The 13,498-nt window shown below is 43.9% G+C and overlaps 1 protein-coding gene across 2 annotated transcripts in view; it reads left to right on the plus strand.

Moving 5' to 3' along the window:
* RAB6B (RAB6B, member RAS oncogene family) overlaps positions 1-13,498 on the plus strand; it is a 54,285-nt gene that overhangs the window by 20,412 nt on the left and 20,375 nt on the right. For both annotated transcript variants that reach the window (XM_053389867.1, XM_053389866.1), the window contains exon 2: positions 8,281-8,339. In XM_053389867.1, the coding sequence (XP_053245842.1) occupies positions 8,281-8,339 (59 nt within the window). The remainder of the gene's footprint in view (positions 1-8,280; positions 8,340-13,498) is intronic.

Genomic DNA, 13,498 nt, shown 5'->3' on the forward strand with positions numbered 1-13,498 from the left:
GAGTTAAATTTTCTATAGTCATATAATTTTTCCTCATCCTGAGGCACTCTGTCTGACTTTGGGATGTTCCGGCCACACTCTGAGACAACATTCTTTGCTCTCTCTCCCCCTCTGCATTCCAAATGGTTCAGTTAGTGTTTGGTTCCTCGGGAAATAAGGGCCAATCTAGTAAAGAGGGGCTTGTTTGCATCTCTGTGTAACTGGGGTCAGAGCATGACCTGCAGGAGAGAGAGCAGGTGGACGCTTGCCCAGGCTGATGTGTGGAGCACTGGGGCTAAGATTGATCTGGGGTACCAGAAGCAGTTGAGGGAAAGGCATACTAGGTGTGTTGCTTTCCACTGCATTGATTTGCGGAGGAAGCACCATTAAGTGCAAATCCATCTTAATTTATTTTTAAGACATTCCTATGTCCCGTTCCACATTTTGCTTTGTTAGATCTCTGCGTGAGCTCCAGAAATTGCATCTTAAAGCTCAACGTATTTTTCCCCCCAAGGCGTTTTTCAAAGAGATCTTCTAAGGAGTGCATTTCCCTTCAGAAACATTGAGCAGGATGCTGGTGGCGCATGGGATCAGAATACAAATAGCCTGCTTGCTTCATGTTTGCTGAGTAACTGCTCAGTTGCTCAGGCGATGTGTGAACAGAGTGGCGTTCTCGCCCCCCCAACAGTGCTTTGAAAAGCTGCATGTGGATGTGAGTATTAATCATGTCTGGATAGTCATGTCTTTCCTGGGTCCAATGCACACATCCTGCTCTGAAGGCTGATCCCAGCCTGTGTATGCAAATGGGAGTGTAGGGAAGAAACCCCTGCATATAAGCCCATTGCCCCAAGATAGGTACCCTGTGCAAAACTCTCATCTCACAGGACTTTATATAGTTCGGGAGAGGTTGTTTCGCCAACATGTGCAGAATGGGATGGACAGATGCACACGCACACATGAATCTGATATTCCTTCTGTGGGTTTATTCTGAAGCAGATGTTCCCTTGAGGATCAGGGCATGAAACAACTCTAGGTGAAACTTCAGCCAGCCATATCTCCCTCCTTGTGAGTTCAGTGCACCAACTTAGCAGTTGCAAAGGAGCAGAGGTTGGCTTGTTCAAGTTTTTGCATTCACATTAAGAAGAAGCAAATTTAATTTCAGTTTCTCTGAGAGTGGAAGTTCTAAGCTTATTTATATGTAATATATATGTGTGTGTATATTTTGAGGATAGTAGCCAACCTCTAAAAATAGATTTGGGGTTGAATTATTAAGTGGTCTACCAAGACCCTCAGTAATTGTGTGATTATATATATGTATATGAGAGAAATTCTGCTATTGACTCTTAAATAGATCTGCTTAAAACATGAAGCCTGTTTGAATGGCTGAGACTGTTGTGCCTGTCCACCAGCCTGGAGGAAATGTGCAGTCTTGTCAGCATGCTCCAATCTGGCTATAGAAGTAATAACCCCTGCTGTATGTCAGTTTTCAGTTTTGCATGAGAGTAGTGTAGGCTGCCTCCCTTTCTTCTGCCTGCATATTAACCTGCAGGCATGAGACGGTTCTGGGGTATGGAAACTCTTTGTATCCTATGCTATCAATGTATCATTGATTCTTCTTGGTTCTTCTCTTGCTTTCTGATGACTCTAGGCTGGGTGACTTTGTCTCCTTCAATATTATGTTTGCATGGTCTATATTGACAGCTTGAGTGTGTGTGTGTTTAGCTGAAATATGGATTGTATTTTAGTATTCCATTGTTCATTTTTACAGAATTTTGTACATATTAACCCGGTGTTTTCTTAAGGACTGAATAAAAAGTTTGTAGCTTTATTATAGCATCTTTATGGCCAGATATTTCCCCCTATATGGTGTTGGGTTTTTTAAAAAAATTGTCATGTTTGGATGATGATGTTAGCCTCTCTAGACTTCCTTTTGTAGGGAAAAGAAGGAAGGAAGGAAGGAAATAAATAAATAAATAAATAAATAAGTGGAAGGAAGGAAGGAAGGAAGGAAGGAAGGAAGGAAGGAAGGAAGGAAGGAAGAAGGAATGTAAAATGTATGTTGGAAAAGCTCAGGTTTGCAAGTTGTCCCTGTCTGACCACCAGCAGCTTGCAACTCCTTTGTGGCTTTTTGTCTCAGAAAATATGAGTGACTCTCTAAAAACTTGGGGGGTAGGAGAGCTGAAAATAATGCCAATATATTTCACAACTGGCAAACAATACGCCCCTTTGGGTTCAGATGGTACATGGGTAGATGAGTCTAAAAACCCCAGGACACAAATTTTCACAGCCCTCTAGTGGCTGTGGAAGCTCATTCATAACCAAAAGTAATGTATCTAGCATTAACTCTGGAAGTGTATACTCGATTCTGACCAAACTAAGCCTCCTGGTGTGTATTTTGCTCTAGGAGGCTTAGTTTTCCTACCCCACTAATGTGTTTTTACTGCAGTTTATAAAAGCAAATATTAATAAAGGAATTAAGTCTTCCAAAACGTGTAGCTGCTTTTACTGTAGTTTCTGTTTCAGAGGACAATTTCAGGGGAGCATGCTTGTGTGTTCTGCTTGGTGGAATTCACAGGTGGCTGAGAGCATCCTTTTAGAGGGAAACCTCTATCAGCTATCAAGCAGGATACTCACAGAATAGGGGGGGGTGCATTATAGCTATACTATGTGCCCAAACCTGCCTCAAAACTCCAATGATATTGATCCTGGGAAGCAAGCCACCCTAATAGCCTTTCTCGTAGTTTACTGCGGGCTGGCTCTGTACATATTCCATTGCCAGAACCTTTCCATTAACTCTTGTGCAAATGCACCAACAATAGTCATTCAAGAATGGAAATATAAACACAGAATAGGAAAAAAAAGAAGAAATGTACAGTGCAAAACACACCTATTTAAGAACCCAGATATTCACATATTTATGTTTTGATGCTGAGACTATTGTCAGTTTTATTACAGGACACATTGTGTACATTTAAAGTAAACCAGATATTGGTTCAATTCACTAATTTGTTTGGAGGATTTGTAATACGCAATAGGCTCATATGCTTGTTCCTTCTTGCATCCTCCCTTTGTATCCCAGTTTTCTCTTCCATGATTTGGGGTCAAATGTACTATGATGTCTACATGAATCAAGCAAACTATGGTGATCATTAACATGGAATTGCCTCTGAAACATGGTTTGCAAACGTACTTTGAAGCATGGTTTCAGATGGTGATTTCAAGGCAATTCTTGGTTAATACTAACCATAGTTTGCTCAATTTGGTCATCATGGCAAACTGCAGTTACTCTAAACCCCTAAAAGGAGTGCATGCACAGTTAGTTAGTTGATATGGATTGCTATTGTGGGATCTGAACTGAGTTTGCAAATCAAATTACAAAAGAAACTAATTTGCATTCCTTATGATTTATGTTCTTTCATGTGCAATGGCTACTGCCAAAAACTGTATGTATGCAGTCTTGGGAAAAATGGAAGAACTACAGGGAAAATGCAGGGAAACAACAACTGGATTATTATGTCATTATAATGGCTCAGAAAAAAGAAGATGAACAAATCATGGCTATTCCAGAATAAATACTAGTGTGGAAGTAACCAGAAGTGGAAATCATGCAAGTACTGAATACATGATGTATAGAAGTTCTAAATAATCAATCCTCCATGAGTCTAGATGCTGAAATAGATCCAGCATGAAATTTGAGTTTGACTGTAGACACCAGTAGTTGTATGTTCCTGGCTGATCCTACCATTAGCTGAGTGAGGTGGCTGCCTCAGGCAGCAGATGCTGAGGGTCAGGAATAAGAACAGCCGAGTGTACTATGCAGCCTGCTCTGTGCTCCTTAGCTAGCCTGCTGTTTTGGCTGCATGCAGTGAAGGACATTATTTTGTCACCAGTGTGGACATAAGATGAAACTACCAGTCTGATACATGGAACAGGGGAGGCAAAAATGCATTGGGATGGGCATGCTGTTGAATAAAGGGAAACACATTCAATATACAGTTTCCTCCCTCCCTCCTCAATTTCTGCATTATTTGTCCCAGCAATCTGTCAGCAACAGAGAAAAAGAGAGAGAGAGGATGTTGTTTGTCAGCTTCATGAAGCTCTGGATTTCTGGAGCATCTCTGGGGAGCAAGCATCAGGCAATGCCTTGTAGAATTCAGCAGCCAATTAGGATCCTGCATCAGCCCCTTATCCTCTACTGAACTGGCTAGAGCTGCTCTATAAATATCCATAGTTTGGTTTGGATTGGCTCTTTGGTTCATCTTTTTTCTCCCTTTCACAATAAGCAGTCTCTAATGAGAATGCATGAGGAGCAGGGGCTTAGTGGCTTCCAAAGTTACGGTCCCTTCACATTCATGTTTTCCTACAGATTACAAAGCCATACAGAAGGCAACAGGAGGGTTTAAAAGAGAGTGGGAATGTTTTCAGTTAAGATGACTTTGGGTTCTCTTCAATTATGAGCACTAAAGATCTAACACGGCCTTCTCTAACCTAGCACCCTCAACATGTCAAAACATGTAGTCCAAAGACTACAGCTCCCATCAGCCCCCGTACTGGCTGGGGATGATGGGAGTCGTAGTCAAAAGCATCTGGAGGGCACCAGGTTTGGGGAGGCTGATCTAGCACAATGAGGAAGGGGGGAACATTCCAGATCAAATGGGTTTTTAACTGGTGTTGTAGTAGATTAGTAGAGTCTCCCCCCTCTCTCATTATTAGTGCATTGCATGAAAATGCAAGAGATTGTCAGTTCCTCTCTCTCCATTTCCCAGCCTCAAGAGACCTGCCTTTTCTCCATTGAAAGCATGCTGCTCACTCACATCTGTAATCCTTCAATCCATCTTTCCTGCTGGTCTCCTGAGTACCACGAGAGCAGCAGGAAGGTTGGTATAGAGAAATTGCTCTTGGGCTTGGGTTTATGAGTTTCCAAACATCCCCAGACACACCCAGGCAGCTTTCTCCTATTTCCAGAGGTTGGCAAATGCAATTTTACTTGCAAAGCAGGGATTCTTCTTCTTCTTTGCTTCTACCTTTAGAGGTTTTAGAGAGCAGCAGGATGGACAAACTGGTGCCCAATCCAGACACATTAGAATCATGGACTTCTGTTTTTGTGGCAGCTCCCAAACCTGGTAACATTTTAAAATAGTTTCTCAGGATGAAGTGAGAAATGGCTTATCAAGAACCAATGAGATGGTTCTTTCAATCCTTTTTATATCTGTGCCTCTTCCTCCTTCTCTAGCCACAGCATCATGCCCCCCTCCCACCTGGATTTTTGCCCCCAGTCGGCATTCTGTGTCCAGTGACCACACTCGGTTCTCAATGGGCTGTTTTTTGGGGAGGGGGAGGTTCTTTTCTTACTTATTTATAAGGCCCCATCTGTACTATACATGCTTTGGGGGAAGCCACAACTGTTTAATATGATACTGCTTTAAATGTATGTTGTGGAAGGGGCCTAAGAAACACTACCTCTTTCCCATGTGTTGGTGCTGCCATTTTGGCTGCATCAGTGTGGACACTCTCTTCCTGAATATCAGAAATGAATTACCACATTTTTCGCTCTATAACACGCACCCGACCATAACACGCACATAGTTTTTAGAGGAGGAAAACAAGAAAAAAATATTCTAAACGAAACAGTGGATGTATGATTTTTGTGGTTCATGCTGTGGCCACAGACATGTGATCTGACGGTGAGTTTGGGGTAGCCCAGTGCAAAAATCCTGAGGATCCATGTGGATCCATGCTTTGTAACCACGTTTTTGCACCACTGCGGCCCCAGGCAACAGTGGGTGCGTGATTTTTTTGGTGCAAGCTGTAGCCATTGACATGCTATGTGATCTGATGGTGAATTTGGGGTGACCCAGTGCAAAAATCCTGAGGATCCATGTGGATCCGTGCTTTGTAACCAGGCTCTCTGTCCCTCTCTTCTTCCCACTCAGTGGCTCTTCTCCCGCTTTGCTGTTTCAAAGCAAGCAAAGCGAGCCACGGAGGAGGGAAGGAAGGGGAACCATGGATCCTCTGCTCACGACTGCAGCAGATCCCCCCCGCCATCCGTAGGCATTCGCTCCATAACACGCACAGACATTTCCCCTTACTTTCTAGGAGGAAAAAAGTGAGTGTTATGGAGCAAAAAATACGGTATATGACTAGTGCCTTTTTAAATGTATGTTGATGCACAACCAGATGCCATCATGTGCCCCAACTGCAACAACATATGCCTCTCCCATATTGGTCTCTACAACCACAGCAGGCGCTGCAACCTTCCAGCAGTTTGACTTCACCCCTCCATTGTCTCCCAAGACAGATGTATGCCAGCAACAAGTGATGCTGCATACTGAGAGTGTCTGTAGATATTGTATCATCCAGCATTGTGAGGAAGGGGAAAAGACTTTGGCTTCCTATTTTTGCACGTCTTCTGTATCTTCCAAAGTTGGGGTAGCTTTTCCATGGTGAAATGCATGAGCTACTAGCCCGCAATGGTTATGTTCTACTGTTGGCTTATGCCAAATGCCTGTCTAGTTCAGCATCCAATTCTCAAATTGGCCAACCAGATGCCTCACAAATCCACAAGGAGGACCTGAATGCAAAATCATTCTCCCCACTTGTAATTCCCAGCAACTGGTATTCAGAGGCAAATTACCTCCTACAGTGGATGTAGGAGGAATGCTAAGGTGTTAAGCTGACTGGCTTTGAGCCACAGAGAGCAGCTCTGAGGGGAAATATGGTCTCTCTCCACCCCTTTCCTTCAGCTGGGATTCTGAAAGGGGGGGTGAGAGAAAATTATACTAAAGACCCTCACACTCCTTCTGGTGTGAGCTGAACACCAGGGTGCTCATTAAACCTAAAGACGTATCCCATCTCTTCAAACGGCACACCATGGAGGGAATTAGCATACTTAATTAAGACTCCCGATGAATGGCGTTGTAAAGTTTCTTAATTAACAAATGTGCCCTCGGGGCAGGGGGATGGGTCTTAAACCAGGTTTGCTTTAAATGTTTCTCTTTTTAATGTGCATTTTGTAATCAGTAAATCAGCTGGGGTTTTGTTTGTTTTTTGTTTTTGGATGGGTATACTGAGAAGTGTTTTCTGTGGAGATACCTAGGTATGGAAGTGTGGCAAGAGAAGAGGAGGTCCCATGAGCCTCTTCGAGGCATCTGTTCTAGAGAGTTCTCATAGTTTGGGTTTCTTACTTGAATTGCCTGGCTTCAATCCATCATCTCCTGAAAAATACAAAAATACCATATGTTTTGTAAGAAATGTATAACTTCCACGCCTGGCCCCTGAAGCTCTGCATGTAATGTCCCAGTGGCCTTTCGCAGAACAGGTTTGCATGCACACTTCCCAGGGGGGTCAGCACTGGGCAGATTTCCAGCTTGTGAGATCTACTTTGTTTTTTAATTCAACCCAAAGGTGGAAAAGACAAACATTTAGAATTAAATAATTCTGAGCCCAGGAGCTTGTTTTGAATTGAGTTTACAGTCTTTCTACACACAAATTCACTGCTGCCTTGACTCCCAGCTTTCTTCATTTCTGCAGTTTGATTTAAAAGGAGGGGGGGAGTTGTTGTTTCTGTTGCCCTAGTTACTCAACTGGAAATCAGAAGTCCCTTCTGATCTGCTTCAAAACACCCAGAGATCTAGTAGCAGATTGCAGTCTACCTTCTGCCCAACCCTGATATAGGTGGCCAATAACTTGTAGACATTCAATGAAACTGAACATTGGACAATTCAAGACAGATTCATGGAATCATAGACCATGAGAGAAAGGAGCTAACACTTCCCCCCTGAACCTCTTTCCCTGATGACACCCCCCCAACCTGCTGCTTTTTGCTTTGATAGGAAGCACATGGATGCATTTATATGGTTTTAGAAGGGCGGAATGAACAGCACATGGAGTGAAGTTAGAAGGCACCGCAAAGGTCATCCAGTCCAAACCTAGGCAATACAAGAATCAATAATTTTGTGTCAGTTTAAGGAGTTTGTACTCTACCCTTCAACAGATTCACATGGCTACTTAACAAAAAGTTTTTAAAAATACGAAAAAGCAAACCTAAAAGGCAAAGGGTGAACTGCGGCACAGTTCCCAGTTCAAATTGCCTATGTCCCCTACCACCACCAGATTGCTATTTGTAGAAGTTTTTTTGTATCTCTGCTTCTTTGTTGTCACATCCACCTGGGCCTTGAGTGCCCCAAAGAATGTCCGTCCTGTGTTTGGATGAGGACTCTTGTATTATTGGTGGTCACAGCGTCCATTATTTTAATTGCATCTCTGTGGCTTTTGTGTGTTTCCTCCCCTGCCCCTCTCCAGTTGGGAAGACGTCGTTGATCACAAGGTTTATGTATGACAGCTTTGACAACACATACCAGGTGAGTTTCATCGCCTATGAGGTGCTCAACTGCATGATGCATGGTAATAGTAAAAAACAAAAGTTTCCCAGTGTTTTGGATAGCCATGTCACATGACCAAGGCTGCAAAATAATAATAATGCTCCCCTCTTTTTCTTTTTGACAAATGAGCAGAAGAGGAGTAGCAGAATTCAAATCTGAGCATTGTTCAGCTTTTGATCACCTGCACCTATCAGCGTAGATGTAGCCTCAACTTCCCTGTGCTTTCTTCTTCTGGTTTAACCTTGCCACAACCCCAGAAAGGCACATACCCGCCCCCATGGCTTCAGTTGGTTCAGCTCTGAAATAAGCCAAGTCATTTCTCCCAAAAGTCAGGAAATGGACTCAGTCATTTCTGAGCTAATCTGAATCTGGCCTCGTCTCCTGCCTTTCTTTAAAAACCTGCTTATGTTGCTGGCATGGGCAGTGTCGGCATAACAGCAGTAGCAAGAAACTGTATGGAAACAGAAGGGTGGTTGTTTCTGCCCCCCCCCCCCGCCTCCTTTCTGGTGCTTGACACACTGTAAAGCAATATGACAGAGGATAGAAAGCCCTGGTAGCCTCTGAGAAATGTATTTGCTCGGGGATGTGACCTGCAGCCATGATCCCAGTCACTCATGCATCCACTGAGTCTACACACTTGCAAAACATTTGAATTGGTCTGTTTGCTGACCAAGGCAGTATTTATTCAAATGGAAACAATACCGTACTCTTAAAAAAAGATCACGCTCCCTGTTGCAAAGGAGAGGCCATTCTCCTAGGATGAGTCCCCAAATGGGATGATTATCCATGGCAAGGACAGCGACATCTGTCTTGCAGGCTGCATCTGTTCACTGGAACAGGAAAATACACACCGAACAAGTGAGCTCTCCCCATGGATGATGCAACCCACGAAGCTATTGTACGTTACACAAAAGGCTGGTTTCTTGCTCGGCCATCTTCAAGGGTGTGGAACTGCAAAGTTGCCCACGTTGCTCTCTATAGATGAGAATTTGAGCTCCTCGGTCTGACTGCAATAAGCTTTGCTTTTCCTTGGGGTGATTCAAAATTATGTTTCTTGGCTGCCGGCAAATAATTCTTCCATCAATCTGAATGTTTGATCTGCTCATGCATTGTTCAACAGTTATCCATTACTGTATCGGTTTTGCAACTGTTAATATGCTTTCTTTTTGCACTCTGCTGGGTATGACTCCCGGAAAGAAATGCAGATTAATTTCATGTTTAAAAAACTTAAATGATTCACCAGGTGCTTCCACTATGCACCTGAATCCTAATTTAGTTATTGTGGGTTGACATTCTATTGTGCCAATCATTATTGAACCGTGGAGCAGTAAAATGTTAGCCTATATTGGAAAAAATGGGACCTTGGACATATTGTGAAGCAATTGGTTGACTATGTTGCTACCACGGCTAGCATGAAGAACTGCAGCAATCATTTCTGGCAATATTTTGAAGGCTGCTAATGAAACAATGACGTGGGTGGTGCTGTGGGTTAAACCACAGATCCTAGGACTTGCCGATCAGAAGGTTGGTAGTTCAAATCCCCGCAACGGGGTGAGCTCCCATTGCTCGGTCCCAGCTCCTGCCAACCTAGCAGTTTGAAAGCACGTCAAAGTGCAAGTAGATAAATAGGTACCACTCCGACGGGAAGGTAAACGGCGTTTCTGTGCGCTGCTCTGGTTCGCCAGAAGCAGCTTAGTCATGCTGGCCACATGACCCGGAAGCTGTACGCCGGCTCCCTTGGCCAATAAAGCGAGATGAGCGCCGCAACCCCAGAGTAGGCCATGATTGGACCTAATGGTCAGGGGTCCCTTTACCTTTAATGAAATAATCCACAACATGTGGGGTGTGACCAGAAGCCCATGCAGTGTGAGGGTGCTGAGGCCCACCTCTTCACCACGATCCCTTGGGACAGCCCTATTTACAGTACAGATTTGAGATTAGTCTTTGTACCAATTTCAATACAATACCCTCAGGCAAATAATTCTAGGAATTACAGTGTGGTGAGGTGCTGAGTATCATCTGGTGGAGAGCCTCATCCTGCCAGCTCCTACAGGTTCCCTGGAATGAAAAGTTTATTATATTTTTATGCCTCATGCTATTTCAACCCTCATTTTAGGGCCTTTTCATGGGTGTGAACCAAGGAATTTACAGTCCTTGCAGATCTGTAAATGCTTTGCATGCCAGGAGATGTTGTTGTGCTTCCCAGTTGGTGCTTTTTTTTTTTAACCTTTCAGGCTCTTGCAATTTTCTTGCTGCAGTGGAAAGTGAGGTTTTCTTCAGACTTCTTATGTAGCACCAAAGGGCAGTTTTTGGGTTCTGAAAGACCTCCTTGATCCTTGCTTGTGCTCCTGGCAGTGCTGGTTCCAGGTCTGAGGTGACTCTGGGCAGTGGGCCTCCTGTTCATCTGATGGGCCTCCTGTTCTGTCAGTAGCTCAGGGTGGGCTTACCTGGTTACGGCGGCGGCAGCAGCAGCAGCACTCCAAGCAGATCTGGGCAACTGGGTCTTGCCACCCTTTCAGTTTCTTACAACATCCCAGTGTGGCACTAAGCCAGGAGCATTGTGGGAAACTAAGGCTGCATTCAGACAAGGGGATTGTTGCATTAGGTTTCCTGGTTATAATATTACAGCTTCTGCCCCATATGCTAACTTTTCTAACATGGGAAAATGGGAATCTCTAACAGAGAATTCTCTCTTTTTTCTGGTGCTGTCACTGACTTAGAAGAGAGGACAGTCACTCAGAGAAGCTGGGAAAGCTGCTTTAATTGCCCACTTCACTTCCATTTCCCCCCTGAGTGTTGTTTTTCTTCATCTCTGGGTTGGGGAGCACGTTCATCACCTCCCAGAAGGATGCCATTCCTGCAGCAGCACTCTTACGGTTTACGATTTGAAACGGAACACGTTCCATTCAGGCTAAAAGGTGATTGGCCTTCAGCAATTATTTCCTCTCCTGCATTGGGCTTAAAGAGCCACCTGACTCAGTCAGTGTTGCAATTTAGTGAGGTAAACAAACACCCCATTCACCTCTTGACAAGCAATTTAAAATGCATCACAGGAGCAGCACTGCATGAGCACACGAGATGGATTCTCTCGTTAAAGACTGCTGCAATTTCCACGATAGCCTTCTTGGGCCCTACAAAAAAAAAAGGGGAAAAAAGAAATATCTCTGCACTCAAGAATTCTCTTCCACCTTTCCAAAAGCTCCTTCTTGCCTGGTTGCTACTGGTGACCAGCAAATGACTTTGAAAAAGTATAATATTACCCATGCCCAGTGTATTTGGAGAGGAAGAGTTTTTATTTCATGCTATGTGTGCTTGGCGTCTGTCAAGCTAGCAAGTGGTTGGCATAAAGGAGGAAGCATGTAGGATTCAAGGAAGGGATATGCCTAAAGCCTAATAAAGTAGACACAACCTGAAATATCTAATCTCCCCATTAAATGTGTTATTTCTTTTTTGGCTGCCTCAGGCCAGTTCAGACATTGATAATGTAGTCTCCAAGTGCCCCGAAAATGCCACCATCATCACAAAACCCTTAATCCATCACGGCTTCTCACTTTGTCACTTAGAGTCCCAAATTCCTCCCCCTCACTTTAACAAAAACCCCTCAGATCTTTCTCCACCTTTTCATTTATTACTCCTTCCATCTCCTGGCCAGGGAAAGAGAGAAGCAGCAACCTACTTTGGGTTCTCATTTGCACACTCAGCACAACGGGGAGGGTCTGCTCTTTTCCCAAACCTTAGGTCCCTGCCCAGTTTCTTTGCATTGCTGCCTCACCTTTAGTTGCTAGTTTCATTTGGAAAACTGAAAATTGGGAACCTCCCCATATCAGGAGACCCAGTACTTTCTACATTAGAGAGGTCTAGCCCACCCCAACAAACTACAGTTCCCAGTGTTGATTGGGAAGAAGGAATGACTATTGTAGTTTATATCTGAAGTGCAGAAAAACTAGTGCATGAATCTCCACACCACCATCCCTCACATATTTACTATTTAATTCAGAATGCCTGCAAAGGACCATATTTTGCCCGTGTTTTAAATCTGAGCATTGCACTGGATGTCTATTTTGTAAGCTATCTTGATAAGGTTTGGCCTTGAAGGGCAAGGCATTATTATATTAATTGTCGTTTAAACATAGAAGGGAAAGCAGTGATGGGCCATTTGCAATGTTGAATGAGTTTCCTGTCCAATATCAGCCTGACATTTTTGCATCACAAACTAATCAAAGCAGGAGTCTCTCGATGACTTGTGTTTGAAAATGCCTGTTCCTGTTGCTTAAGGAAGGTTAATGCAAAAAGAACTCTTGAACGGGGTCTTCAAACGGTTCCAGCTTAGGCTCATTTTGACGCTGATCTCATCTGGCAGGGATTTCACACACGAATTGTTGTGCTAGTCTGACTAATGCAGCATGTGTGTACCAGCAGTGGCGGCCAGACAAATGCCTCTAGGATGCTCATAAGCAGAGCCAGTTGACAATAGCCATTCCCTGCTGTTAATCTCCAGCATCTGGCATACACATGAGCCCTGGCATATGAGCATATAAATGAGTAAATGCACTAGATAGACACTAAAAGCTTTTTGGCTCATAGCCTTTGCCCTTAACCACTGTGTCACAGTGGATCTCACTGTGTGTTAGCTCCTTAAGGCTGCAGTCTAAACGCCACTAACCTGAGAATCGGTCCCATTAAATTCAGTAGGACTCACATCTGAATAGACCTGGTTAGGGCTGCACTGTAAGTTAGTAAGACTCATAATCTTTCCCCAATTCCAGGACGTTTTTCAACAGTGAGGAAGCTTTAGAGACAGGATGCCTTGTTCTGGGATAGGGAGTTGGACAAGATGCTTCATTTGGTGCCTTTGAATTCTGAGTTTTGCAGAGAGATGCTGAGATTAGCTCTAGATGTCTGTGCGTTGGCCAGCTCCTTCCCTGCTAGCTGACTCTGAGCTGGTATTTGGACTACAAGTTAGCAACTGGGAAATCCAAAGTTTCATTTTAAAAGAGGGTGGGGAGGCTAAGCCTTTAAGATTGCAAAAATAATCTTAACATGTGCAGGTGATGCCTGGTGAAGTCTCCTGAAGACAAAAGAGGCCAAGATGGGGTGGACCCTCAGTGGCTGAACCATGTCCCATCTCCCCGATTAGC

Source organism: Podarcis raffonei, chromosome 5, assembly GCF_027172205.1.
Source record: "Podarcis raffonei isolate rPodRaf1 chromosome 5, rPodRaf1.pri, whole genome shotgun sequence".
Classification (NCBI taxonomy): domain Eukaryota; kingdom Metazoa; phylum Chordata; class Lepidosauria; order Squamata; family Lacertidae; genus Podarcis; species Podarcis raffonei.